The sequence below is a fragment of the Podarcis cretensis genome (genome assembly GCF_951804945.1).
Source record: "Podarcis cretensis genome assembly, chromosome: 2".
Taxonomy (NCBI): domain Eukaryota; kingdom Metazoa; phylum Chordata; class Lepidosauria; order Squamata; family Lacertidae; genus Podarcis; species Podarcis cretensis.
The window spans coordinates 69087920-69114842 of record NC_137171.1 but is presented as its reverse complement, the minus strand read 5'-3'; the positions used below and the strand labels follow the sequence as shown (position 1 = coordinate 69114842).

Below are 26923 nucleotides of genomic sequence, written 5' to 3'. Positions count from 1 at the left end.
AGGGTGGAAATTTTATTTTTTACACTTTGACTCATATGGTCATGCTAACCTGACTCTGTGGGATAATCAAGATTTGAAAATAGAAAGGCAGTCTTTTTGTGGCAGAATGGGGTTGATAGTGAGATTTATTTGTTAGATTAGTTAGCAGAAACAGGTAGAGATTTTTGTCGTTTTAAGTTTTATGGTTTAGATACCACTTACCCACTTGTACTGAATAGAAATATATTCTACTACAGCACCTTTTAGTGTCTGTTTATGGGCCGTCAGCAGATTAAAATAATAATATATTTAAAAGTGTGATCTGAGGAGAATTGGGAAGCTGGCACAACTACTCTTAAGTGACTTTGTACTAGCACACAAGTGACATTTAGCTGCTTCCGGTGTCAGCTGCATAAATATCTTATTGTTGTGAGGACCAGGCTTTCAGAAATGATTAAATTACAAACAGGAATAGAATTTCCTTGCTACCTGTAGCTGTTGGGTCATTTTTCACATAGTAACAGTCATTCCTGCCTTGCAGGGGTTGGACTAGATGACCCTCAGTGTCCCTTCCAACTTTACAATTCTATTATTCTAAGTGCTATGACACTAGATAGAACATAGAAGTGTAAGCTTGGAAGGGTAACAGGCTTAACAGCCAAGGCAAAGAGATATGGATGGAACAGAAGAATGGGGGAATTGCCAAATACGAACCGATTTACAGAAAACCCCCGAAAGAAACCGTGTTGGTATTAAAAGCAGAACAGTGAGCAAGCCTTGAGCTCAAGGAACATCAGACTGGATGGTAAGCAAAATAGAGAGTAGAGAAGAGAAAACGCTGTCTTGATGTTGGCAGCCACGTTTTTGGCAATCCTGTGCACATCTACTTGGAAGTAAGTGCTACTGCGCCCTGCCACTTGCACCATCTACTGTGTTGCAAAGCAGGGACGAGGAACCTGTTGCTCTCCAGATGTAGTTGAACTCCAACTGCCATCAGCCCCACCCATGGCCAGTGATTAAGGGCGACAAGAGTTGGGGTCCCACAGTATCTGGAGGGCCACAAGGACCCAATCTCTGCTAGAAACGCTTTCCTGGGGAGCAAGCTTCACTGGAAACTGGAACATTTTCGGGTGGACGTGTATCGGAGCTCAGCCGTAGCGTTCTCGAAGGTGCCCGGCTAGTAGACCCTTGTTATTGCAACAAACTAACGAGACTGCCCCTCTCTGTGTAGAAGAAGAGTCATTTTGTGTATTTTCGCGGCGGGACCAAGAGCAAGGGCAATCTGTGGCCAGTCTACCCGCCCTCCACGAGAATCGCAGCTCTGGCAAGAGATCCACTCTCTCCCACCCCCCGCTCCTGTGCAGGTTCCTGAAGAGCTGCATCCCTGACAGAGCCCAGACTCTCCTCCCCCGTTGCTGGGAGCGCTGCCTCTCTCTCTCTCTCGCTCTCTCTCTCGCTCGCTCGCTCTCTCCATCTCCAAGTGCCTGAGCAGGCAGGCAGGCAGCCTTCCTCCCGCTCCCTCCCTCCCCGACATCAGATGCCTGGCTGGCTCCCACACGCATGCTCCGAGCGGCACTTTCTCGTCGCCAGCAGCGCCCGGAGCAGCCGCGCAGGGCGAGCCGCGGCGCCTTTCCCGCACCCCGGGGCAGCGCATGACTCCAGCAGGTAACTGCACGCACCCCTCGCGGCTTGGGGAGTCTCTGGAGCGCGAGGCCGGAGCCCGGGCCCGAGCCAGACTCCAGGAGGAGGGGGAGATCCCCTCCGCTAGGGTCCCAGATGGGGGCGCCTTTCACCCTCGGGAGCGTCTGGCGGAGCACGTGCCCTGGCGAGCCGGAGCTGGCTTTGTTCGGAGGTTGCTCCGGCGCCACCTCAGCCTAACCGGGGGCAGGGGGCGGCGGGCAGACGTGAGTCGCCGCTCCATCCGCTCACTCCTACAGGTGATCAGAGGGTGGGCATCGCCTACTGATCATGGGGTGGAGATCCCGGGTGAAGTCGCCTTGCATTTGCGCGCGGCGCGGGAGTCGTGCGCGCTGGGTCCCCTCGTGCGCTGCAAGCGGGAGAGGAGGAGGTGCCCTGCGCGCTCGTGCGAATGCGCTCGCCGTCCCCGGGAAAGCTGCTCGAAGGCATCCTCCGAGCAGCCTGCCTTCTCCATGTGTCTGCCGTTATGAAAGATGAAATTTGACCCCAGTGTTTTGCGGGTCTTTCTCCCCCCCCCCCCACCTCGCTCTCCTCATTGTGTGCGACCACGCGTACTGGGTAAAGCGTGTTGTTGTCTCGGGTGGGTGCGCGCGCATTTGGCCATGGGGTGTGTGTGTGTTTTCCGCGCACGCCGCCGCGGTTAAGCAGGCGTGTGGGCAGGGAGCCGCGTTAGTGTTCTTTGCCTGTTTGTGTTCATGCATGCGCTCGCTCTGTTTATGTGTGTGCTTGTATATGTGCGCGCGGATGGAGCGTGTGCCCGTGCCCGCCCCCTGCTGGTGGGTTGTGAAGCTGTGCATTTTCCCGTGCGATCAGGGCCAGCGTAGTTTTGCCCACCTCCATGGCGCGGGATCCATTCATCAGTTTGCAGCCACAGCGCCAGTTCGGTTTCCGAGGCGACTGGTCTCCGCTGACAACCGCCTCCCACCCCCCGCCCGCTAGCCTTCCCCTTCCCCAGTGAATCATGGTTGCTTTCCTACCGCACACAAGCCATTATGGCAAGATCCGCTCTCTCCAGCCAGCTAGAAAGTCCCTGTCTGCCCTCCTGGGACTGCGATTATTAGGGATTCTCTCGCTTCTCAACTCTGAATCCAGCATTCTCTAGGCAGGGATTTCGTTGACTCTCAGCTCTTTCGCTTCACTGAACTCTTCCTTCCGTTTGCCTGACTTTGCTTTTACTGGCTGTGCATTTAAGTTGGAGGCCACAGACCTTTGGGTTTGTAGTGGGAGGGATGAGTTGCGTTGCATATTAAATGTGGATGCAAGGAATCCACTCCCACTCCCAGGCTCATAGTAAATCCTTCACAGCAAACCCTTCACATTTTAAAGCAGCACACATGGTTCACCCCTCCTCATTTAACCCCCACAACAACCCTGTGAGGTAGGTTAGGCTGAGAGGCAGTTACTGGCCCAAGTGAGCTTCATGGCAGAGTGGGGATTTGAACCCTGATATCCCAGGTTCTAGTCCTACACACTAACCACTACATCACATTGTGTTTCCCTTCATAGAGGTTGAGGTGAGGGTAAGAATGGGCCATAGCTCACTGGCAGAGCACATGTTTTGTCTGCAAAGGGTCCCACGTTCAATCCCACAATCTCTAGGTATGGCTAGAGAACTCCTTTCTGAAACTCCAGAGTGCTGCTGCCAGTAAGTATGTAGACCAGGCATGGGGAATTGCAATCCCTGGGTCTGAATGTGACCCTCTAGGCCTTTCTCTGGCCCTCGAGACTCTCATTAGATCATCCTTCATTGGCCCTGTTCCATGCCCTCCTTGAGTGCTCTTGGCTGACTGGAATGTGTCTTTGAACTGTGAAAATACCTCTTCCTTGCCTGGATGGACATATGTGTGCGTGTGTGTGTGTGTAGTAACATCTTACTTTTGTGTGATTGGAATACAGTGGTACCTCGGGTTAAGTACTTAATTCGTTCTGGAGGTCCATTCTTAACCTGAAGACCACTTTAGCTAATGGGGCTTCCTGCTGCTGCCGCTGTGCCACCGGAGCACAATTTCTGTTCTCATCCTGAAGCAAAGTTCTTAACCCGAGGTAATATTTCTGGGTTAGCGGAGTCTGTAACCTGAAGCATATGTAACCCGAGGTACCACTGTATAGCCTTTTATACAAAATTAAGTGTCGCATCCATAGACCTGCTCACTTTTGCCTGTGGTCCCGCCCACCACTGGCATGTGACCCTCAGATTGTTGGCCCCAAGGAAGTGTGCTCCTCAGGGTCTAAAAGGGTCCCCACCCTAGTATAGGCAATATTGAGCTAAGTGGACCAAATGGGCAACAAAGTATAGGATGGTTTCTTCATGGCTTGCCAAAGACTGCCTAGTAAGTTCATGGAAGGAAAAAGATTTGAACCAGGGGCTTCTAGAGCTTACCACTTAAATGTCCCTGCTTCTGGCTGATGTGATTTTCCTCAGACAGATGCTGCTCCATAACAGAGGTGTGAAGAAACTTTGGCCCCTTCATATGCTGCAACGTCTGAAGGCCAACGGTTCCCCACACCTATCATAAAGATTGCTGGCTTGACCACAGTACAGGCTGCTCCCAGGGGCAGCAGTACTTTCGAAGCAGCATTCAAGTTCTGCTGCTGATGTCAGTCCTGGCCTGGGTCCTCAGGCACGTTGACATGCCACGGATTTCCGGGGCCAGCTTTCAGGTTGCCCTTGCACTGCCCAGCTTAGTGCAGTAAGAAAGGCCTTTCTGCCAGCCCTGTTGAATGAGCTGCTTTTTCCTACCCACAGGCGAGAGGGAACTAACCTGGAGATTTTGTCGAGTCCTTGCATTGCTGCCTCTAGCTTGGTGGAGAAAGAAATGAAATGAGCCTTAATCATAGGAAATAAAGCCAAGGCAGACAAAAAGAGCTAGTTAAAAATGAGTTTTTGAATTCACTTCTGTTCCTGGTGCGATCCCAGCCTTACCATGGTGATGCTATGCAGCTCAGATCGCTGTAGGGAAGATATTGCAGATGTGCCATTTAACAGCTGGGATATGGATTGGGGAGTGACTGCAGCTAATGCCTGGAAACAGTTTTACAGACTCTGAACTCTGGAACTAAATAGGTGCTTAGGCAGGTAAGCTGAGCTGCCTTGCTAACTTTTGTACATTCAAAAGCAGCATCTGTTTAGAGGGGAACTCAGCCATAGCAGTGCTTGATTTCTCATATAAGAGACGGTGCAGCTCAAACCAGCCATAATGCCAGATCTTATACTAGGAGTCCATATGTGTTGGTTCTAGCTACTCACATGTATGTAAGGAAAATGTGCATGTGCTCAGAGACCCTTACTTTTTTATTATTTATTTACACAAGCAGGATTTGCAACAAAAGGTTTCAGCATGGACTATGCCTGTTCAGTGTAATCAGGTTACAGGATCTAAGCCCTGCACGTAGCTTCTGTGTTCATAGATAACACATTTTCCTTATTGAAACTTTTACCTGGGTGGATGATATCTGCTCACGCAGGTTTTGTGCAGGAAGTGTGTATTTACCTTGTGCATTGGTTAAATGACAGGAATGTTACTGCTTCCTCTTGCATACCTCTGAATGGGAATTCTTTGCATCTTTCTGTTTGACTGATGCTGAGAATAGTGGGTGAATATATCTGAGGATGGGGAAATGCTGCAAACTCTTTGGATTGGCTTATTATTTTTATTTATTGGACTGAGTTATAGTACTCCATGAGCAATTTAATTGTAGTTCAGCTTTCCAAACAAATTCACAATAGCTAAAAACTCACTTGCCCATGCATAGCCGGGCTAGGTAGTTGCCACCTAAAAGGAAAGAGAAACAGAAATCACTTTTGTAAAACTTTCTGGTCATCTGGGAGCAATTCTGCATTCATCATAGGTGACCAAGTTGTCCACAAGCCTGCTGTAGATCACTACTGTACATTGCATCTCTGAAAGAAGAAAGACATGTTCAAAACTTAAGTACTGTATCTAAAAGGTTATGGGGCCTAGAAGGCATTTTTGAGCATGTTTGTGAATTTTCTTGAAGGTTTTTAAAAGTGACATTTTTTACTATACTTTCTGGAAGCCATGTGATGATTCCCTTGTCTCCATTGTTAAGCGAAAGACTTTTACCACTGATATCATTGCTCAAATGTTTTGCAAGATGGAAGAAACTAATTTTCAGCCAACCATATCAAAGCCTTTTCTCTGCAAGCTGCCTCAGACATTTTATCCTGACAAAGCCAACTATACAAAGACATTGTGAGGCTTCGGCAATTGCTTTCCACAGGACCCGACCAGAATGGCATTCTGCTTAAGGAAGCAGAGACCACAATTGCAGCTCAGGGATGCACAGAGTAAAAATAAGTACTGGCACACAGCTGGGTAGCATTTAGGGCCTATTAAAAATGCAGCTTCCTTGTAAATGCTGCATTGAATGCTTTTCTGTTTGTGCTAAAATGCAAGCAGTAGCTTTGCTTGCCCAGTTGTAGCTTAGCTTGCCCAACACTCTTCGAGTGTGAAATGGTTCTCTTGCTCACAGGTTTGTCTGAACATGAATGTGAGCAACTTGTTTTTGCCCAAATACATCAGTAGAAACCTGGCAGTGGAACTCTGGGCAAATGATGATTCTTTGGCTCCAGAGATTAACTAGAATAAATATTGATTGAGACCCAGGCAGTCCTGTAGCTCTCCAGATTATGTGGGACTCCAAATCCCATCTGGCCCAGCCAGCATGGCCTATGATCAGGGATGATGGATGTTGTCGTTCAGCAACAACTGGAGGACTGTAGGTTCCCCATTCCTGATGTGGCAATTGCATGAAATGTGTATGTGTAGCAAACATGCCAAGTTAAGCAGGCAAAGCAGGTACATCTTGTCTCCTATTTGGTATGGCCTTTCCTTGCATCCCCCTCCATCAGCAACACACTTGAAAACCCTACACAGTTACAACAATAACTGTCTCTCTCCACACACTCTCCTATCTGGGAGAGGCAGCAGGCAGATATGGTGTAGGTATAAGTCCTAGAGGATAGGGCAGGAGCAAAACCTTTCTCCCCACCATGATGCACTTAATTATACCATAGTTCTAGAAAGGGGAGAATCTTCTGGACTACCTCTCCTGATATGAACCTACACAAATCCTCTTCTTCTGAGGCCTTTCTTCAAGCTTGGAGGCTGGTGACAAAGGAGAGGGCCTTTTCTGTTGTGGCTCCCCATCACTTCCTAGTGAGGTTCACCTTGCACCTTCATTGACATCTTTCCAGCACCAGGTAAAGACTTACATTTCCCACCCCCCAGGCATTTGGTAGACCGAGATGATCTTGTTTTGTTACTAGTGTACTGCCAAGTTTCTTGTAGCTATTATGGGGGTTGTTCATTCTGTTTATATAGTATTATGTTTTTAATGTGTAAGTTGCTTGGAGACCTTTGGTTAACAGGTCACTAGCAATGATGATAATAATAATAATAATAATAATAATAATAATAATAATAATAATTCATTTCCAGCCCGCATCCTAGAAATGCTTATGATATAAGGAACAGGGAAACGTGGTTGAGAACTAGAGGTCTGGGGCATGGAAAAGAAGGGTGCTTTTAGGTAGTTGAATTCATGTTCAAAGCAAAGGGGAGCCAGCAACTGTGCAGCACTGTCAGAAGCCAGGTTGATGTGTTACAGTGAGATTATGCAAAGTGGTGTGTGTGTGTGTCTTTCACACCGTGAAAGCGTGGGCCACATTTAGAAGCACTGCTGATCCCTTCTGTTCAGAGATAGCAGTGTGCCTCCTCACTTTTGTCTTTCGTCAGCACAGGCAGAGAAACCTTAAGAAACTCCTACGTGGTACCCTGGCCTTCTAATGCTGTTTGGTCTCTGGGATGTATAAGTTGTTGTTGTTGGCATCTATCTGTCTCAAGAGATAATGGAGTGCACTTCATTAACAGTACCAGGGCAACCTCTCCAGGGTACAAGCCTGGTCAGTGTGTATGGAGGGCCTGGGCTGCCCAGATGACAAGACCCCCTTCTTGGCCTCGCTGATGTGGTCCACAGGAAAGCAGAGCAATACGTTTGGCTCCAGCTTGGCTGCAGGAGTTGCCAGAAGGAGATGTACAAGGCACCATCCAACCATCTTAGGGACTCCACTCCGCATTTGTGTAGGGTTTCCTCCTTAGCCTTTTCTTCTCCCAAAGATATCCCTCAAGGCAATGGAGGTTTAGTGTCAGAGTTTTCCTTCTCCTAGATCGATGAGCCCCATCTACCCCTCACTTCCCTTTACAGCCCATGCAGAACTACCTTCTTGACCATTGAACCCACTATTGGTCTCTTCTGCACAATCTGCCAGAGCCTGTCTTTGCAGGCAGGGGAAGTCTCTAACCAAACTGGGAGATTGAGACCCATCAACTACCCTCACCTGGTTTAGCCAGCCAGTCAAAGCCATTCCCAGGGTGTGGCCGCTGTCACATTCTGACAGCTTCTAGGAGCCACAGGTGAGAGCTGAGTGCAGGGTAGGGACCAAAGGTGGACAAACTACCCCAGAAGGAGCACCACTTATCCCCTACCAGAGATGCTACCCCTCCTCTAACACCCCATAATCTACAGTCATCAGCCTCTCTTGCAGTAAAGGCTGAGAATCACTGATTAGGCATTCTGGAAGAGCTGAGGGATCTTTGTCATTGTTTTGTAAACACTGCCAAGTGATTAATGTGTTATACCCAAAGACACACATACATCCAGGTGTGCAAAAATAATGTACAACATGCACAATTGCTTATCCTTTTTGACATTTATACACAGTCTTTTTAAAGAAAATAACCATGGCTGTTATTTTCACCTATATGGGCATCAAACATTTTTCTCCATCACCACCTGGTTGGCATAGCTCATGGATCTAGACCCTGGAAGATAGCATTTTAGAGATAATGGATATGCCTGAAGACCTCCCCCTCACACATTCACACACACCGTATGATCTGAAGTCTTCCAATGGCATTTCCATGGATTCCTCAAGTAAATATCTTTGAATCACATTTTGGCTACATTGGAATAGTGTATAAAGTGCCCAGAGACAGTAGGAGAAAAGGACTATACCCAAAACTGGGCACAAAGGGTGTTAATGGTTTTGGCTGTTGCTGCTGTTTTAAAGTAAGTAGAAGGTTGAGGGCAATCCTTATTTTATTTTATTTTATTTTATTTTATTTTATTTTATTTTATTTTATTTTATTTTATTTTATTTTATTTTATTTTATTTTATTTTATTTTATTTTATTTTCCTGCCCTTCATCCAAAGATCACTGAGTGGTTCACAACATAAAAATACAAATATTAGGACTCAGGTGTGTGGAGATGTGTTAAATGTTTTAATGCTTTGCCTGATGACATCTTGATCCAGATAAACACTGCTGCACTTGCTGTTTACTTAAAATACATATGTGATTGCTTGCACATTTTGTTTGGCTCTAAAGCAGGGGTGGGAAATCCATGGCTATTCGGAGATTTTGTTGGACTACAAATCCCATCATCCTTGATAATTGGCCCTGTTGGCTGGGGCTGATGGGAGTTGGAGTCCAGCAACATCCAGCGGTGGCACAGCTTTACCATCCCACTCTAAGGGAATGTACCTGTGTCTTGCCAAGAAGTGCTAGTAGAATTTTGATGGAATGATTGGCAGCTAGAGTTAGAAGAGCAACACATTTAACAAGTTGTCTGGTAGACATAGGTCACCAGGAATTCTCTTTGGGGGCTGGTAGAAAAAAATCTGTGATCAAGTGTCCTTTATAGGCTAATTTACAAGGCTATGTTAAAGGCTGAGAGGCCAAAACAAAAGGGCTTGGATAACACTTTCAGTGAGCCTTTGGCAGGGCCAGCTCAAAACATTTAGCTGCTTGAGGCAAAGGAGAAAACAGTGCCCACTGATTCCATATGCAGAAGCCAACACTGGCAAGGGGATAGCAAGCCCAACCACAGCAAAGGGAAATAGACTAGTTTAGAGGGAAGCGAGACAGGCTGTGGGGCACACATAGCCCTGTCCTCCCAACAGAGGGGTATTGGTGGGCTCGGAAGGGGTGGGTGGGGAACGCTGCTCCCCAGAATCTGCTGCCTGAAGCAACTGTCTTCTTCTGGCTAATGATAGGGCCAGCCCTGGCATGTGGGATTCTACTTCCGCCCCTCTGCTTGACTTAGCAAGTTTTCTTCCCTCTTTCTTCATGTCTATTTTTTGAGACAGGTTTCCTTCCCATCAACCACATTTGCTTATGAGCACCAATGAGTTTCAGCCACCCCACCCCACTTCTATAAAGCTCAGCATTCACACAATTCCTCAGGGCATGCACACAAAAACCTTCCCATCAAATTTTGCATCAAATTAAGCAGCTTTGTGAGCAAGTGCTCATGAGGCATGCTTTATTCCTATCCCAGAATTGGGAGATTTGTTGCTGGGGGTGTTTTGAGGACAGAATTGCAGGCTCCTTGAAGATGCCAGCTTATTACTATTCAACTGAAAGCTGGCTTCTAAGATCAAGGCAGAGTTATGACTGCTAAGGTGCCAGCCGTTGATACATAACTTATGTAGCTGAGGGAGGCATAATTAAAAATAATTGAAAAGTGGTATAATTATTCTGGACTCCAGTTTATTGCCCACTTGCCTATATTGCTATCTGACCATGATATGAAGTTTTCACAGCTGCCTATTCCAGCTTTGCATTCAACTACTTGCCTGGTAGCCAAAGGAGCAACAAGGGAGAGGGACTTTTCAGTGGTGGCTCCACACTCATGCTCTCTCCAGTTAGGTCTGCCTGGCACCACCATCAACATTTATGCTTTTAAAATTTTGTAAATTGCTTGGAGATTCCTTATGTGGCAAGCGACTGATAAGTTGAATAAATAATAATAAAGTAGTAATAATAGAAGCATAGAATTGTAGGATTGGAAGGGATCCTGTGGGTCATCTATTCCAACCCCCTGCCCTAAGCAACAAGGAAATCCATGCAGGAGAGTAAACAGGCTGGTCTAGCATGAATGGATCTCTCTGCCTTCTCTTTGCCAATCTACTTGGTTTCCATGCAGTCTCTCAGGTCCATCCTTTCTCTTCCATTCTACTTGGTGGAAGACAAACTTTTACCAGCTTACTAAGAGGCCAGTACACTGCATTTCCATACTAGTAGGGAACAACCCCAACCCCACAGGCTAGCAACTTTTGTGGGCTTACTTACAAGGCTGCCCTATTGCAGTTCTCTTTAGTGCTTAGCAGTGGTAGGATTTGAATTTCATTGACACTGGGAAACCTGTAACCCCTGTGGTGTTGGAGCCAAAACAATGCAGAAGTTCAAGCAGAATTTGGTGCCATTGTGTGGAATGAGAGAAGGTGATTGAGATGGACAGGCAGCTGCCTGGTTCTTGGAAGAGACAGATTATTCAAACATGGATGGACACTGAGGGGGAACACATGGCAGAGCATGTCACTGCTCAGATGTAATAGAAGCTGGCCTGATTTGATGGGAGATCCTGCCCTGCCACAATGAGTTGCACTCATTTGTGTGAGAGATGTTAGAGCTTCTGCAATTCTGCACTAAGAATCCCATACTGCACTAGTTTTCAACTGGTAGGGTGAGACCCACTAGAGGGTTGTGACCTGATCCAGTGTGAGTGGCAACAGAAGCACTACCACCATGCAAATATTTGGTAAAAGATTAAGATATGGGTCCTCAAATGCATGTTTGCGTTAAAAGCAGATCCTGGGTCTGAAAAGGTTGAAGATCTTCCCCTCCCCCCTCCCAAAATAGATTCTGCCATCTGACTATATAATGCAAACTAGGAACATTCTGCACACACCTGGCATTTTATATATGTATACTTGGAACTAAGCTTGTTTTGCAAACCAGATAGCTTGCAATAGGTGCCTACAAATCCTAATTCCCATTCCTCACTCACCCCTTTGCCACCCAATCCAAACATCTAAATTAATAGAGGAAAGGGTTATTAGTACTTCAGAAAAACTGAAAGCACACCACCTGTGATTTCCCTCCACCTCTTTTTATGTACTATATTAATTTACATTCATGAATTTCAGTTCCAGTGTATTTTGTTACATTTGTTGACGCTGTTGCCTAAATGCACTGATCTTTCTCAGCCACAACCACTGCCAAGAAAAGCCCACAGAATGGACTTTACTTTTATTCCAAGGTGGTCCCAGAATGCATTGCCACGATGACTGTGGCACTGCTGCTGATTTTCCCATCCTCTTGTACGCCTTCCTGAGCTACAGCATCTTTCTCATCTAACAGCAAATCTTTTTTTGGTCTAGCAATCAGCACTATTCCTTTGGACAGCTCCCTTGCTGTCATCTGTGTCTTTGCCCTAGCGATCTCTCTAGATCTGAGGTGGGCAGAAGGCAGATTGGGATTTACTGGGTGATTTTCAGTAGAACCAAGGATTTGTGACTCTCATTTGTTTATCAATTAAAAGCCTAAATTAGGCTGCTGAAGTGAAGAAAGCTAATTAGGAGTGGACTTTGATGTCTTCTTCGGCTATCACTCGTAGCCGAGTAAGATTGTCTTCCATGACCACAGTCTTAACAGTGAGTCTGTAAGTGACTGTGGAGGCCAGTTCTGGATCCACACGTCCTTCAACAATGGGGACGTATGTTTCCGGGTGGATATAATTTATGATAATAATAATTTATTATTTATACCCCGCCCATCTGGCTGGGCCTCCCCAGGCTGATCAGGGTGGAAGCTGATCATGGTGAGGGTTTGCCAAATGTGCCTTCCCCATAGCCCGTTTCTCCTTTTCGCCCTGAGTTTGTGCTTCTTCAAAGTCCAGGACTTTGATGAGCTTCAGGGCAGCAGCTGAAGAAGGAGCAAAAAGGGTTTTCTTGTGTGTGTGTTTCTTTGTGGCTGATTAGCTGCTCTCCCTGTGCAAAGGTCAGAGGGGGCAGGGTTTCTGTTGAGGCAGGTGATTAGCTGTGGGAGGAGCTTATCAGAGCTTGCAGGGCAGCAGAGCGCGCCTAGCAGCGTGCGCAGTTTGATCCATCTTTTAGATTTAGGGGAGCTAGTCTCAAACATTTGTTGGGGGAGACCTAGGTTTTTTTGGGGGGGGAGTTATTTGTCCTGTCTTCACGCTTTTTATGATGGAGGACCGCTGTAGCCACCCCCAACGACACGTTCTCAAGATGGAGGGTGAGGGAACAGCTGCAGTCGCCTGCCTTTCCTGCGCAATGTTTGCCATCTTGCCAAAGGTTGCATGCAGCTTTACCTGCAGCAAATGCATGTTGATTGCCCTCTTAGAAGACAAAGTCCAGCAACTGGAGGAACGTGTAGCTACGCTCCAAAGAATTAGAGAGCTGGAGCTCTTCTTGGAAGCAACAGAGCACACCGTCTCCACCAAGGAGGAGACGGGACTCCCCTGAGAAGGAGGCTAGTTCACCAACACAAGAGCCAGATATATGGAGAAACGTGGCTCAAAGAAGTAGGAGGCCCAGGGTTCGCTCTGATTGTTTAGAAATACACAATCGCTTTGAGGTCCTCTCCCCGATCAGATATATGAAGACGAGCAGCAAAGTCAGTCCTCAGGGAATGTGCAGGCGACCTTGGAACGGACAGCTCACGGAAGAACCCCAACCACACCTAAGAGGAGGCATGTAGTGGTGATAGGGGATTCCCTACTGAGGGGAACAGAAGCAGTGATCTGTGGGCCTGACAAGATGTCTCGGGAAGTGTGCTGTCTCCCCGGGGCTAAGATCCAAGATGTAACTGAATGTCTGCAAGGAATCATAAAACCCACTGACAAATACCCCTTCCTCTTGGTTCATGTGGGAACCAATGACACTGCAAGCAATAGCCTTCAGAAGATCAAATGAGACTACGAGGCTCTGGGCAGGAAATTGAAGCAATTAAATGCACAAATTGTCATCTCATCTGTCCTCCCAGTTGAACGACGTGGCCCAGGGAGAGAGGGAAAAATAGTGGAAGTGAACAGCTGGCTTCGCAAATGGTGTAAACAGGAACGGTTTGGATTCTTAGATTACGGACTGCAGTTTCTTGAAGATGGACTTCTGGCAAGCGATGGGCTGCACCTCACAACGGTTGGGAGGAATGTTTTTGCCAAAAATCTCAGAAACCTCATCAGGAGGGCTTTAAACTGTATAATGTGGGGGAGGGAGTCAGTGCTCCTGAAGGTAGGAGTCTATCAGTTGATGAAGATGATCATCCAAATGTCATAGACCAAATGGAGCAAACAGCACGCAGACCTAGTGGTGGGAGGAAAAAATCCTTAAATAAGAGACACGGGGGAATGATTAATGGACTTCAATGTCTGTACACTAATGCACAAAGCATGGGAAATAAACAAGCTGAGCTTGAGCTCTTGGTACAGCAAACTAAATATGACATAATAGGCATCACTGAAACCTGGTGGGATAAGTCCCACGATTGGAATGTAATAATGGAGGGATACAATCTATTTCAGAGAAACAGACCAGACAAGAAAGGAGGAGGAGTGGCGTTATATGTCAGGGATGTGTATACCTGTGAAGAGATCCAAGATTTAGAACCTCAAAGCCAAAGTGAGAGCATTTGGGTTAAAATTAAGGGAGAGAAGAATAACAGTGACCTCATTGTGGGAGTTTACTATAGATCCCCAAGCCAAACGGAGGACATAGATGATGCCTTCCTGGAACAGATGGCCAAGCATGCAAAAGGAAGGGAGATAGTAGTAATGGGGGACTTCAATTACCCGGATATTTGTTGGATGTCAAACTCAGCCAAGAGCATAAGGTCAAACAGATTCCTCACTGGCCTTGCAGACAACTTCATTGTCCAGAAAGTGGGAGAAGCAACAAGAGGAACAGCCATTTTAGATCTGGTCCTAACCAATGTTGATGATCTGGTTAGTGGGGTAGAAGTGGAAGGATCATTAGGTGCGAGTGATCATGCTCTTCTGAAGTTTACTATACAGCGGAAAGGAGCAGCCAAGCATACTAGGACTCAATTTCTTGACTTTAAGAAAGCCGACTTCATAAAACTTAGGGAAGTGCTGGGTGAGATCACATGGACAGTAATACTAAAAGGAAAGGGAGTTCATGATGGCTGGGAGTTTGTTAAGAGGGAGATAGTAAAAGCACAACTTCAGGCAATACCAATGAAACGGAAACATAGAAGGTGCCTAAAGAAGCCAGGGTGGCTATCTAAAGAACTTTTAACTGAGTTAAGATTAAAAAAGGATGTGTACAAAAAATGAAAAAAAGGGGGGGGGGAAACCACTAAAGAGGAATTCAAACAAATAGCCAGCACGTGTAGACACAAAGTCAGAAAAGCTAAAGCATAGAATGAACTCTGGCTTGCTAGAGAGGTTAAAAGCAACAAAAAAGGCTTTTATGGGTATGTTCGTAGCAAAAGGAAGAACAAAGAAACAGTGGGGTCACTCAGAGGAGAAGATGGTGAAATGCAAACAGGGGACACAGAAAGGGCTGAACAACCTCAATGCCTTCTTTGCCTCAGTCTTCTCCGATAAAGAAAACAATGCCCGACCTGAAGAATTTGGAGCAAATGATTCAGCAGAGGAAACACAGCCCAGAATAACTAAGGAGAGAGTACAAGAATACTTGGCTAGTTTAGATGTATTCAAGTCTCCAGGGCCAGATGAACTGCATCCAAGAGCATCCAGAGCATCCAAGAGCAAAAGAACTGGCAGATGTGATCTCAGAACCACTGGCAGTCATCTTTGAGAATTCCTGGAGAACAGGCGAAGTCCCAGCAGACTGGAGGAGGGCAAATGTTGTCCCTATTTTCAAAAAGGGGAAAAGAGAGGACCCAAATAATTACCGCCCAGTCAGTCTGACATCAATACCAGGGAAGATTCTGGAGCAGATCATTGAGCAAACAGTCTGTGAGCACCTAGAAAGGAATGCTGTGATCACCAATAGTCAGCATGGATTTCTGAAAAATAAGTCATGTCAGACTAACCTGATCTCGTTTTTTGACAGAATTACAAGCCTGGCAGATGAAGGGAATGCAGTGGATGTAGCCTACCTTGATTTCAGCAAGGCATTTGACAAGGTGCCCCATGATATTCTTGTAAAGAAGCTGGTAAAATGCGGTCTTGACTATGCTACCACTCAGTGGATTTGTAACTGGCTGACTGACCGAACCCAAAGGGTGCTCATCAATGGTTCCTCTTCATCCTGGAGAAGAGTGACTAGTGGGGTGCCACAGGGTTCTGTCTTGGGCCCGGTCTTATTCAACATCTTTATCAACGACTTGGATGATGGACTCAAGGGCATCCTGATCAAATTTGCAGATGACACCAAACTGGGAGGGGTGGCTAACACCCCAGAGGACAGGATCACACTTCAAAATGACCTTGACAGATTAGAGAACTGGGCCAAAACAAACAAGATGAATTTTAACAGGGAGAAATGTAAAGTATTGCACTTGGGCAAAAAAAAATGAGAGGCACAAATACAAGATGGGTGACACCTGGCTTGAGAGCAGTACATGTGAAAAGGATCTAGGAGTCTTGGTTGACCACAAACTTGACATGAGCCAACAGTGTGACGCGGTAGCTAAAAAAGCCAATGCAATTCTGGGCTGCATCAATAGGAGTATAGCATCTAGATCAAGGGAAGTAATAGTGCCACTGTATTCTGCTCTGGTCAGACCTCACCTGGAGTACTGTGTCCAGTTCTGGGCACCACAGTTCAAGAAGGACACTGACAAAGTGGAACGTGTCCAGAGGAGGGCAACCAAAATGGTCAAAGGCCTGGAAACGATGCCTTATGAGGAACGGCTAAGGGAGCTGGGCATGTTTAGCCTGGAGAAGAGGAGGTTAAGGGGTGATATGATAGCCATGTTCAAATATATAAAAGGATGTCACATAGAGGAGGGAGAAAGGTTGTTTTCTGCTGCTCCAGAGAAGTGGACACGGAGCAATGGATCCAAACTACAAGAAAGAAGATTCCACCTAAACATTAGGAAGAACTTCCTGACAGTAAGAGCTGTTCGACAGTGGAATTTGCTGCCAAGGAGTGTGGTGGAGTCTCCTTCTTTGGAGGTCTTTAAGCAGAGGCTTGACAACCATATGTCAGGAGTGCTCTGATGGTGTTTCCTGCTTGGCAGGGGGTTGGACTCGATGGCCCTTGTGGTCTCTTCCAACTCTATGATTCTATGATTCTAAAATGCCTTGGATAGCTCAGTAGGTTAGAGCACAGTGCTGATAGTGCCAAGGTTGCAGGTTTGATCCCCGTATGGGACAGCTGCGTATTCCTGCGTTGCAGGGGGTTCGGTGATCCTCAGGGTGCCTTCCAATTCTATGATTCTTTGACTATGAGTTCTGTTCAGTTCTGGTTTTCAAAACAAATTCCTATGCTCAGAATGTGCTCAGAGGCATCCAGCTCTTTCATTTTATCTGTGTGCTTTTGGCTCTGGTTGGTAGATCTTGGGATTCTAGTAGATCCAACTAATCTGAAGTCTGCCCACCCCTGCTGCAGATGAGTTGGAGCCTCGGCCTGCTTTTGTAGAAACAGCCACATTGTCTTAGGCAAGGGCACCCGTGGGCCAGATTCTGACTCCCCAATCAAAGGCTTACCAAGCGGTGCTTGCAAAGCCAATGACCCTCCCTCGCCTGCCTGAGCATAGATTGCCTGATGGCTCTTCACGGGGGATTTGTGGCAGCATCTAGTTGCTGCAAGATTGCAGACCTGGGAAATATAATGAAATGCGATGAAAAGCTCCAGCTGAGTTCCTTAGCTACAACCCCCGAGGGTGAAGGCATACGCACTGCATGGATTCAGCTTCCACTTACCATGTGACTAGAGGGAGGAGGGGAAATAGTTCTTTTAAGAAGCTGAATGTTTACGTGCACTGGGTTTTGTTTTTTTAGATCCAGGACTGTCTGAACTCTCTTTACTCCACAATCCATTGGCAAGCCCAGCTTTTTGGGGCAGCCTACTTGCTTAGTGGTACCACTGGAGAACAGCATTCCTACAAAGCCATTGGCCAAAAGAGAGTGGGGTGTAATATCTTCAGCTTTCCCCATCCTCACCCCCACCTGCCATGGTGTTTTCTGTGTATTTCTGCTATCTTTAAGTTAACTGATTAATTGTTCCCCACCCCCAAATGTAGTTAAACTTGTGTGTGCGCGCACGCATGCACACACACATAGGCACCAACTTTTTTACTCTCCTTCATGAAGGCCTCTTATCTGTTCTGACTCCCAGATTGTAGCCCTGAAGGCAAAGCCGTTGACCCACACTTACTCACCCTGCGCATGGAAGATCACATTACAGTGAAGTAGTTGTTCTTTTGAGAAGCCACTTAACTGTTTGGGTGTAGCTTAGAAACAGGATTTGTTGTTATTATTCATAGAACTGTGGATTTTTAGAGTTGGAAGGGACCCCAAGGGTGATTTAGTCCAACCCCTGCAACGCAGGACAACTGCTGAAGAAGAGGCTTCTCTTTGTATGACAGGCCCCTTTTGGTCGAGTGGAGGCAGCCAGCAAGCGCAGCTGGCAAACCCCCTCCCCCAAATAAACACACCCATCCCACAGTGGCTAGTTTACATAGATAGCTACCTTTCCAAGATCCAATGAGAATGACTTCATTGTAAACTTCTACTATGGCTTGCTAACTGGAAGTGAGGCTGAAACCTTTTCCAAAAGTGACTTATTTCCAAACATCAAGCCTGAGGCACTGCAGATGATCTTTATGAGAGCCTTTGCAAACCATGTATGGAATCTTCCTGGAGCACTCTTATATGGTGCCAGTGTCCTTTGAAACTCCATATCCCCAGATTTTTGAAGGTTTATTGCCAATAGGGAATCTCCTTATTAACAGGGAATGATTTTTCCCACTCTGCCGTGTCAATGACTTCCAGATTGCTGACACACAAAATCCAAATCCATAAAATCACAAGATGTGTCCTTCCACACTTGAGAGACAAGCGGCAGCCAACAGATATAGAATTAATTACTGAGAAATAAGATGAGCACTGGCACCATCAAAACTGAATAAGAGATGTAGTTTAGCCTCCAAGGTGACCTGTTTGCTAATAATAATAATAATAATAATAATAATAATAATAATAATACCAGTCTCCATTACAATCTGATTCCAGAACTTGTGTACATAATTACTTCCCACCACATATGCTAGTATGTTCCTCATTCCTTGTACCTCACAGCCCTGCCAGCGTAAAATCCAAAGTTTTAATTATTTTTTCCTGGTGGATCTCTAGGACAGCCTCGTAAATATTGTGTTATTTGCTACTATGTTATGTTTGTGGTTTTATATTGTAAACTGCCCTGGAATCCTCAGATGAAGGGCGGTATAGAAATTTAATAAATGAAAAGTGTAAATGTAACAGCAGTTCAAATGCTATTTTTGTTGTCATCTTGCGATTCCTGCATTTTAGGGGGTTGGACTAGATGGCCCTTAGGGTTCCTTCCAACTCTACAACTCTATGAATCTATTATCATTTCCCATCTTCCAGAGTGGCAGTCCAGCTCCCCCCCCCAAAAAAAAATATTCATTTCTTCAATTAAAAAGGCATAATTCTTCCTATTAATTAATTAATTAATTTTAAAGGTGTTATCCGTTTTAATTAAAAAGCTGGAAAACTAGTCCAGGAAGGGGATAGAAGAGCTGGGTTTGTTCCGTGACAAGTGTCAGCCTTTTAGCCCTCTGCACAGCTGTCTCCTGCGGCAAACTCCTGGAACCTCTTTCCTCAGAGCTCAATTCAGCAGGGAGGATGGTTTAATTAAACAAAACACAGCAAGGTTGTACCTCAAATTATGCATGTTTGTACACAGCCTTTGTTTCCAAGTCTAGGATTGGTGCCTACATTTTGCTTTGTTTACATGGCAGAGAAATCCACTTATGCAAATTAAGCACATCTGCACATACCTGTGCCGTCACTGCTTGTGGAGAGGTGTGCTGTTAGAGAAAGTAAAAGACAACCAGAAGGTAACAAGCAGGTTCTCCTTTTTGCAAGGGGAAGCCAAACTACTGTGTCTCACTCTTGCCATGTCTGAAGGAAAATCTAAGTGTGTGCTAGAATGTTTTCACTCAGGCCACATTTACACCATACAGTACATTTAAAACACTATGATCCCACTTGTCTCTAAAATATCTTGGGAAGTGTGGCTTGTTAAAGGGGCTGAGCAGCAGGTGGCGCTGTGGGTTAAAGCCTCAGCGCCTAGGGCTTGCCGATCAAAAGGTCGGCGGTTCGAATCCCTGCGGCGGGGTGCGCTCCCGCTGCTCGGTCCCAGCGCCTGCCAACCTAGCAGTTCGAAAGCACCTCCCGGTGCAAGTAGATAAATAGGGACCGCTTACCAGCGGGAAGGTAAACGGCGTTTCCGTGTGCGGCTCTGGCTCGCCAGAGCAGCGATGTCACGCTGGCCACGTGACACGGAAGTGTCTCCGGACAGCGCTGGCCCCTGGCCTCTTAAGTGAGATGGGTGCACAACCCCAGAGTCTGTCAAGACTGGCCCGTACGGGCAGGGGTACCTTTACCTTTACCTTTACCTATTCCTCTCCCAGAGCTACAGTTCGCAGAGTTCCCTGTGAAGAGGGATTGTCCATTAAACCATTCTGAGAATTGTTACTCAGCGGAGAATAGGGGTCTCCTAATAACTCTCAGCACCCTTAAAAAACTACAGTTCCTAGAATTATTGAGAGGGGAGCCGTGGCTGCTTCAAATGGTATCTGTGGAGAAGCAGCACACAAATAAATGTATGTATATACCGTGGTTGTGTGTGTGTGTGTACCATAATGCTTTAAGTGTGTGGTGAAATGTGGCCTCAGTCTCACAATTTCCCTTCCAGTACTACTATATTCAGGGCTGCCGATCAGAAGGTCGGTGGTTTGAATCTGCACAATGGAGTGATCTCTCATTGTTCTATCCTAGCTTCTGCCAACCTAGCAGTTTGAAAACATACCAGTGCAAGTAGATAAATAGTTACTGCTGTGGCAGGAAGGTAAAAGGTGTTTCTGTGGGCTCTGGTTTCTGTCACGGTGTTCTGTTGCACCAGAAGTGGTTTAGTCATGCTGGCCACATGACCCAGAAAGCTGTCTGTGGACAAACACTGGCTCCCTCAGTCTGAAAGCGAGATGAGCGCTGCAACCCCATAGTCACCTTTGACTGGACTTAACCATCCAGGGGTCCTTTACCTTTAAAGGTAAAGGTAAAGGTACCCCTGCCCGTACGGGCCAGTCTTGACAGACTCTGGGGTTGTGCGCCCATCTCACTTAAGAGGCCAGGGGCCAGCGCTGTCCGGAGACACTTCCGGGTCACGTGGCCAGCGTGACATCGCTGCTCTGGCCAGAGCCAGAGCCAGAGCCAGAGCCGCACACGGAAACGCCGTTTACCTTCCCGCTGGTAAGCGGTCCCTATTTATCTACTTGCACCGGGAGGTGCTTTCGAACTGCTAGGTTGGCAGGCGCTGGGACCGAGCAGCGGGAGCGCACCCCGCCGCAGGGATTCGAACCGCCGACCTTTCGATCGGCAAGCCCTAGGCGCTGAGGCTTTAACCCACAGCGCCACCTGCGTCCCTTTGCCACCTGCGTCCCTTTCCTTTACCTTTACCCTTACCTTATTCCATGTGATTGGAATATGGTACTGGTTACAAAATTCCTGAAAATCAATCTTCCTTTCTTCCTTCCTAAAGTAAGTTTATAGTCCTCACTGCTGCAAAGATAGACTTGAAAGTGCATGGGCAACACCTGGTAAAATTGGAAAAGCCAGAAAGTGGATCATTGGTATTCGCAGTGGGTATTCCCAGCGGATCATTGGTATTCCCAGTGGGCTTTCATTATCCCACATAGCTCCTTGTCCTTATGATCAGCAGAAGACATTACTTGACTAAGCAAATATATGCAAGCATCTACAATTTGCAAATGAATATGCAGATGAAGCACACATTTATATTTTGGCAACTCCCCTCCCAACCGTATTTTCTAAGTGCAATTGAAAATGTAATTCTGTTCCAGTGTAGCAATATGCCTTTGGAGAGCTTCATTTATTGGCAGACCTTTGCTCTTACTCTGGCAGTCTCTGTAGATGGACTGGAGCCTCTGCCTCTATTTTTCTTAGGCAAGGATGTCCACTTGGGTTGCAATTGCATGTACTTGAGTTGTGTTTGCATGTATTTGGGTTATATCCAACTCTAGAGAGACTACTGGAGCCAAGAAGATAGGTCTGCCAGAAAAGGAGATGTCCAAAGGCTTAGTGCTTATTTCTAGAAAGTGGCACCAAATAATAATATTTTTTTGCAGAGTGCATGCCAGTCCTATCCTTTGCCCATAATAAATGTGGATGGAAGGGAAATAACTAATGCACAGAGAGATGAAGGGAGGGTTCATAACATGTCCACTAGCAGGAAAAGTTTTAGATTAAGTTTGGGGAACCTTTGGTCTTCCAGATGTGGCTGAACTACAACTCCCATCATCCTTGGCCATTGGCCACGATTGCCGGGACTGCTAGAAGTTGTAGCTCAGCAACATCTGGAGGATCAAGGGTTCCCCAAACCTGGTAAGTGGCAAGAGCAGGGCCCTCAGACACTCACACAGGGGAGAACTCCAGGGCAGCAGAGCAGTCCTTCTGAGGCTTCAGGCCCCGCCCCAGGCCAGATGGTAAGTGGCAAGAGCAGGTTGAACCTTCTGCTACAATTTTTATAATTTCTGTTTTCTTCCTTTCCGTTCTTTTTGGGGAGGTGTGGAATTGAAGTTATAATATGTCTTTGTTTATATTATATTTTCAGGCTGTTTTACTCCTGCAGTTGCCATGGCCAAGGCTCTAAGCAATCTCAAAAGTATTCCCATAGAGTTTGCAGCATCTTCTAATGGGCAGTTGATTATATGTGGTTACAATGGGATTTCTACTATTTGCTTGCTTTTAACACACCACCTCCAAACCAAATGTCTCTTCTCCGTTGTCACCATGGAATCTCTGCAGGCTTCGGTGCCAGAATATATGCGCACAAATCATGTGGCCAGCCTGTGTGTGCAAATGTTGCAGGAGATTATCATAGCAGCTGGCAGTTTAGTTAGAGGCATGCAATTTGCTTGTGTCACTGGAATGACTATAGACCTGATCTTGTTCATTCACTTATAAGGATATTTTTTTGGCAGGGATGTGGAATCAAGTTTCTTGAATTGTGACACGGCTGAGCAGCTTTCAAATCTCTTAACTTCCTCCACCAAATCTCCCACCCAATTAGCTGAATGAATCAGCTGCTACCCTTTGAATATATGATTGTCCATATGGGATGGATACTTCCTGTACCATTCAGGCAAAGGTGGCTACAGTCTAGGGACTAATGTTGTAATGTGGCTACAAGGCTGAGTTGTGAATGAGGAAACCACTAGTCAAAATCCTGCCTCTGCCATGTATTTAGTATATGACCTTAGGGGAACTAATGTTCTCTTAGCTTCAGCTTCCGACCTGTAAAATGAGGATAACAGTGCTGATCTACCTTAGTGGATGAAATAGTGTATGTTAGCTCAGTTGGTTAGGGCATGGTGCTGATAACACCAAGGACGCAGGTTCGATCCCCATATGGGTCACCTGCATATTCCTGCATTGCAGGGGGTTGGACTAAATAACCCATCGAGGGGCGGGGGCTTCCAACTATGAAGTTCTTAGGGTGGTATTGAACTACATTTTACTCAGAGCAGACTCATTGAAATAAATGAACATGACTACAAAACCCTGAGTTACCCAGGAAGAGGGACTGATTGTTAAACCATTCTGAAAACTGTAGTTTTGTGCGGGGAATGGGAGTCTCCTCTAACAACTCTCACCATACTTAACAAACTATAGTTCCCAGGATTCTTTGGGGGAAGCCACAACTGTTTAAGGTGAAATGACACTGCTTTAAACGTTCAGTGCTGATGAGGCCTTACATTCAAGAGGCGACACATTAGAGAACACAGGGCAAAAATGAGCCTTCTCTTTGTTATTTGATGCACCTCCACCCTAAAAATCTCAGAAGTTGTAGAAGTAGTTCAGCTATTATGCAAAGGAGTATATAATGAATTGACCAAGTAAACTGTGCACTACCTGGATTTAGCACAAAGGTGGCATGGAAGGGAGGAAGAGAAATAAGAAGGGATAGAGGGGTAAAAGGTTGTGGAGAATTGGAAGTCTGTGGACAAGGAGCAGTAGCCGTGGGAGATGGGCCCAGATTCACAATTCTAAGGGCGCTTCCAAGACTATTGTGCTCTCAGGTGGGATTAAATCACTCACCAAAAAAGTCAGGTTGCCCATTTCCAGTTGATTGGGAAGTCTGGCACAACAAATTTGCTTCCCTCAAAAGTTTTGGCAGTAAGAAAGGTGATGGGAATGTACTGGAATGTGTAGGATGGTGCTTGGTAACATCCCCACCAAAAATGGAGCGAATGCTCTTGAAATAGCATATCACCTCCCTGCAAACAAATCAGAATAGACGCTCAATAAATGGGTTTTCTGAAAGTGCCCTGTTGCTCCATATCCTAATCTGAGAAAAAAAAGCCACCTTCCTGGTTCCCAAACCCTCCCAAGGAAATGCCTGCCTGTTTTCCAAGCTCTTTCTCTGCAGATATGAAGACTAGAAACTTGCTTTTTAAAAACACCCCCAACATCCTTCTGAGAATCTTCAGGATTCCAAATTCTTTTTCAGCTACTAGATCCTGTGCTTGTGTCTTAAGCCCGCACATGTGCCAGATACACCTAGAGTATACCAGGGCACCTAAGACACAGAAGGCTCCAAACATGAATAGCTTGGAGTTGATGGTGTGTTTGAGTGAGTTTCCAGCATAGGCATAACTTTACTGTGTCCCCCCATCCCTTTTTATCTCCCCTTTTAGAGTCCTCCAAGAGAGGTGCATGGAATAGCATGGCAGAAGTTTCGTCTCGAGATGGGCAGTGCTAAGCAGCCAGAGGCGTTGCAGTTGCTGAAGCAAGATGCAGTTCCAGAAGATGCTCCCCAGCCCAGCAGCAGCTTACCTTGCAGTCAGGAGAAAGACAGCTGTCTCCAACACACCCGATGTGACGGAGGAGATCTCACCATGAGGAACTGCTGTGTGAATGACCTTGGCACCAAAGACGGCAGCCAAGAAGACACCATGGTGGACAACCCAGACCAGAAGGAGAAGGCGCCAGCTGTAGCCACAAAGCCTTCCATGGAACTAGTCACTGACACAGGTACCGTGGTTCTGAAAGATGCAACGGCTGGAGGAACCACCTTGGAAGAGGACGGGGAACGAGCAGCCCATCATGACTTGCGGCACAACAGTAAGCAGGGCTCAAGCTGCAGGGATCTTCCCAGTAGCTTATCCAATACCTGCAACCCTCTGGAAAGTAAAGCTGTTCCTGGAGATGTCGGTACGCATCTCCCGGCAGAGCCCTGCCTAAAGGCAACCAACAAGGACCCTTCCAGTGCACCAGCCTCCCTGAAACATGTGGCATTTATTGAACCAACCAAAAAAACCGCTGAGGCTGAGAGCATCCAAGCAGGAGCAGCACATTCCGAAGGGGGTCCTGCACTTCCCACGTGCCTGAAAAACACAAGCCAAGGACATCCAGGTGCCTCCAAGGGAGATATATCACACTTCAGCAGTGATGTCTGTGAAGCAGCGGACCACTTGAGTGAAGGACACAGAGGTCCCCCCACATCAGAAGCTCCCAAGGAGTTTACTCAAGACCCCTTGGCAGCTGAAGCCACATCAGGGAAGTCAGGCAGACCAGTGACAGAAACAGACCAGTTGGGGAACCATAGCAGGGAAGTGAGGTTCCCTGCTCCGGAGGCTAACACAGCTGGGAACTCCAGTAGAGTGCCAGGAAACCCTGTGGCTGCCGTTCCTCATGAAGCCAAGGGCACATCAGGTGAGTCACAAACAACCCCAGGTGAAGCCACCGAGGAGGCGGAAGGGCTCAGAGAAGTGACACCCTCTGAGTCCAAGGGTCAAAACCAAGCTCAGGAACAACAAACACCAGAAATGACCAGTGTGGCTGTGAGTGAGGAGCGCACAACAGACGTCGAGAAGAGGTCTGTGGAACTTCTCACCCAAACCTGCTCACTTGAGGTCACTCCCCCCCAGCACGACGCTGGGACTCAAGTTGACAATCGCGTGTCTTTGGTGTCGGTGGCCGTCAGCCCCATCAACCCGCCCGACGGCTCCTCAGCTTTCACTTTCCACACAAGGGGCTTGGGGGCCTCCTCTCTGAAGAGCCCTGGCCCGGAGCAGAAGCCAGCCAAGAGAGATGCAGAGATGCAGGTGTCCATCCCGGTGGAGACCAGGTCCGTGGCCACGGGGCCCATGACTCCCGTGACCAAATCTCCCCAAGCGTCCTACCCTGAGGTGCACGTGAAAGGGGCCCAGGAGGAGGTGCCCGAGCCGGTGCGGGAGGTCAGCTGGGACGAGAAGGGCATGACATGGGAAGTGTACGGTGCCTCCATGGAGGTGGAGGTGCTGGGCATGGCCATCCAGAAGCACCTGGAGAAGCAGATTGAAGAGCATGGCCGGCAAATGGTGATGACACCGCAGAGCACCCGTGCCAGCTCCATCAAGGGGGCTCCCCCCAAGGGGGAGGTCAAGAGGCAGCCCAGCGTCTTCAGGGCACTCCTGCAGAATGTGCGGCGGCCCCGCTGCTGCTCCCGAGGAGGACCCACTGTGGAGTGAAGGGGGGGGGCCGAGCCAACTCTAGGGTTTTCTTATAGCAGTTGGAACGTGCAAATGTTACGTAGTTTCTCAGGCAATGTGTGGGACGGTCCCTTTTGAATCTCTCGAGTCCCCAGGGTTACGGCGCTCAACACCCCTGATGTCTCCTGGAAATGCAGGCCAAGCCCTATATATTACAAGCAAATAGCACCTTGCCCAGTTCTGAAGCACTTGACATGTCTCAGCCAGCAGCGCTTACACTGCCATGCATGCTTGGCAGTGCCGCTTTGCAACCTGGGACATGTAGTCTTCACAATGCCAAGCTCAGATGATTATATGCAGGGCTCTCAGCAACTTGTCTGTTTGGTACACTGACTGGTGTAGTGTTTGTGGAGATCACTGTACTAGCAGTATCCTATCTTGGGTCTAGAATGGATTAGTAGTAGGGGCTGCCAGATCACAGCTTTTAGAGAACATATGCATAGTTTGGGATTCCCTCCTCCCAGTGCCAATAGGTTAAGAAACAGTCTGAAATCTTCACAATTATTTCTAGAAGTACAGTATATGTTTTAACTTAGGGGCAGCAGCATGGTAGAGCATTCTGAAGGTGATTTTGGCTGAATGATCATGTGTCAGGTCTTGAGAAAACCATCCAATTGAACAACTTT

At 47.0% G+C, this 26923-nt stretch overlaps 1 protein-coding gene across 1 annotated transcript; it reads left to right on the top strand.

The window, feature by feature from the left end:
• Positions 1 to 656: 656 nt before the first annotated feature.
• GPRIN1 (G protein regulated inducer of neurite outgrowth 1) lies at positions 657 to 26923 on the top strand (the record flags this gene model as incomplete). Its single annotated transcript, XM_079965171.1, has 3 exons — positions 657 to 745; positions 1517 to 1916; positions 24462 to 26923. 3 exons carry the CDS (start codon positions 657 to 659, stop codon positions 26274 to 26276), a joined length of 2304 nt encoding a protein of 767 aa, XP_079821297.1. The 3' UTR covers positions 26277 to 26923.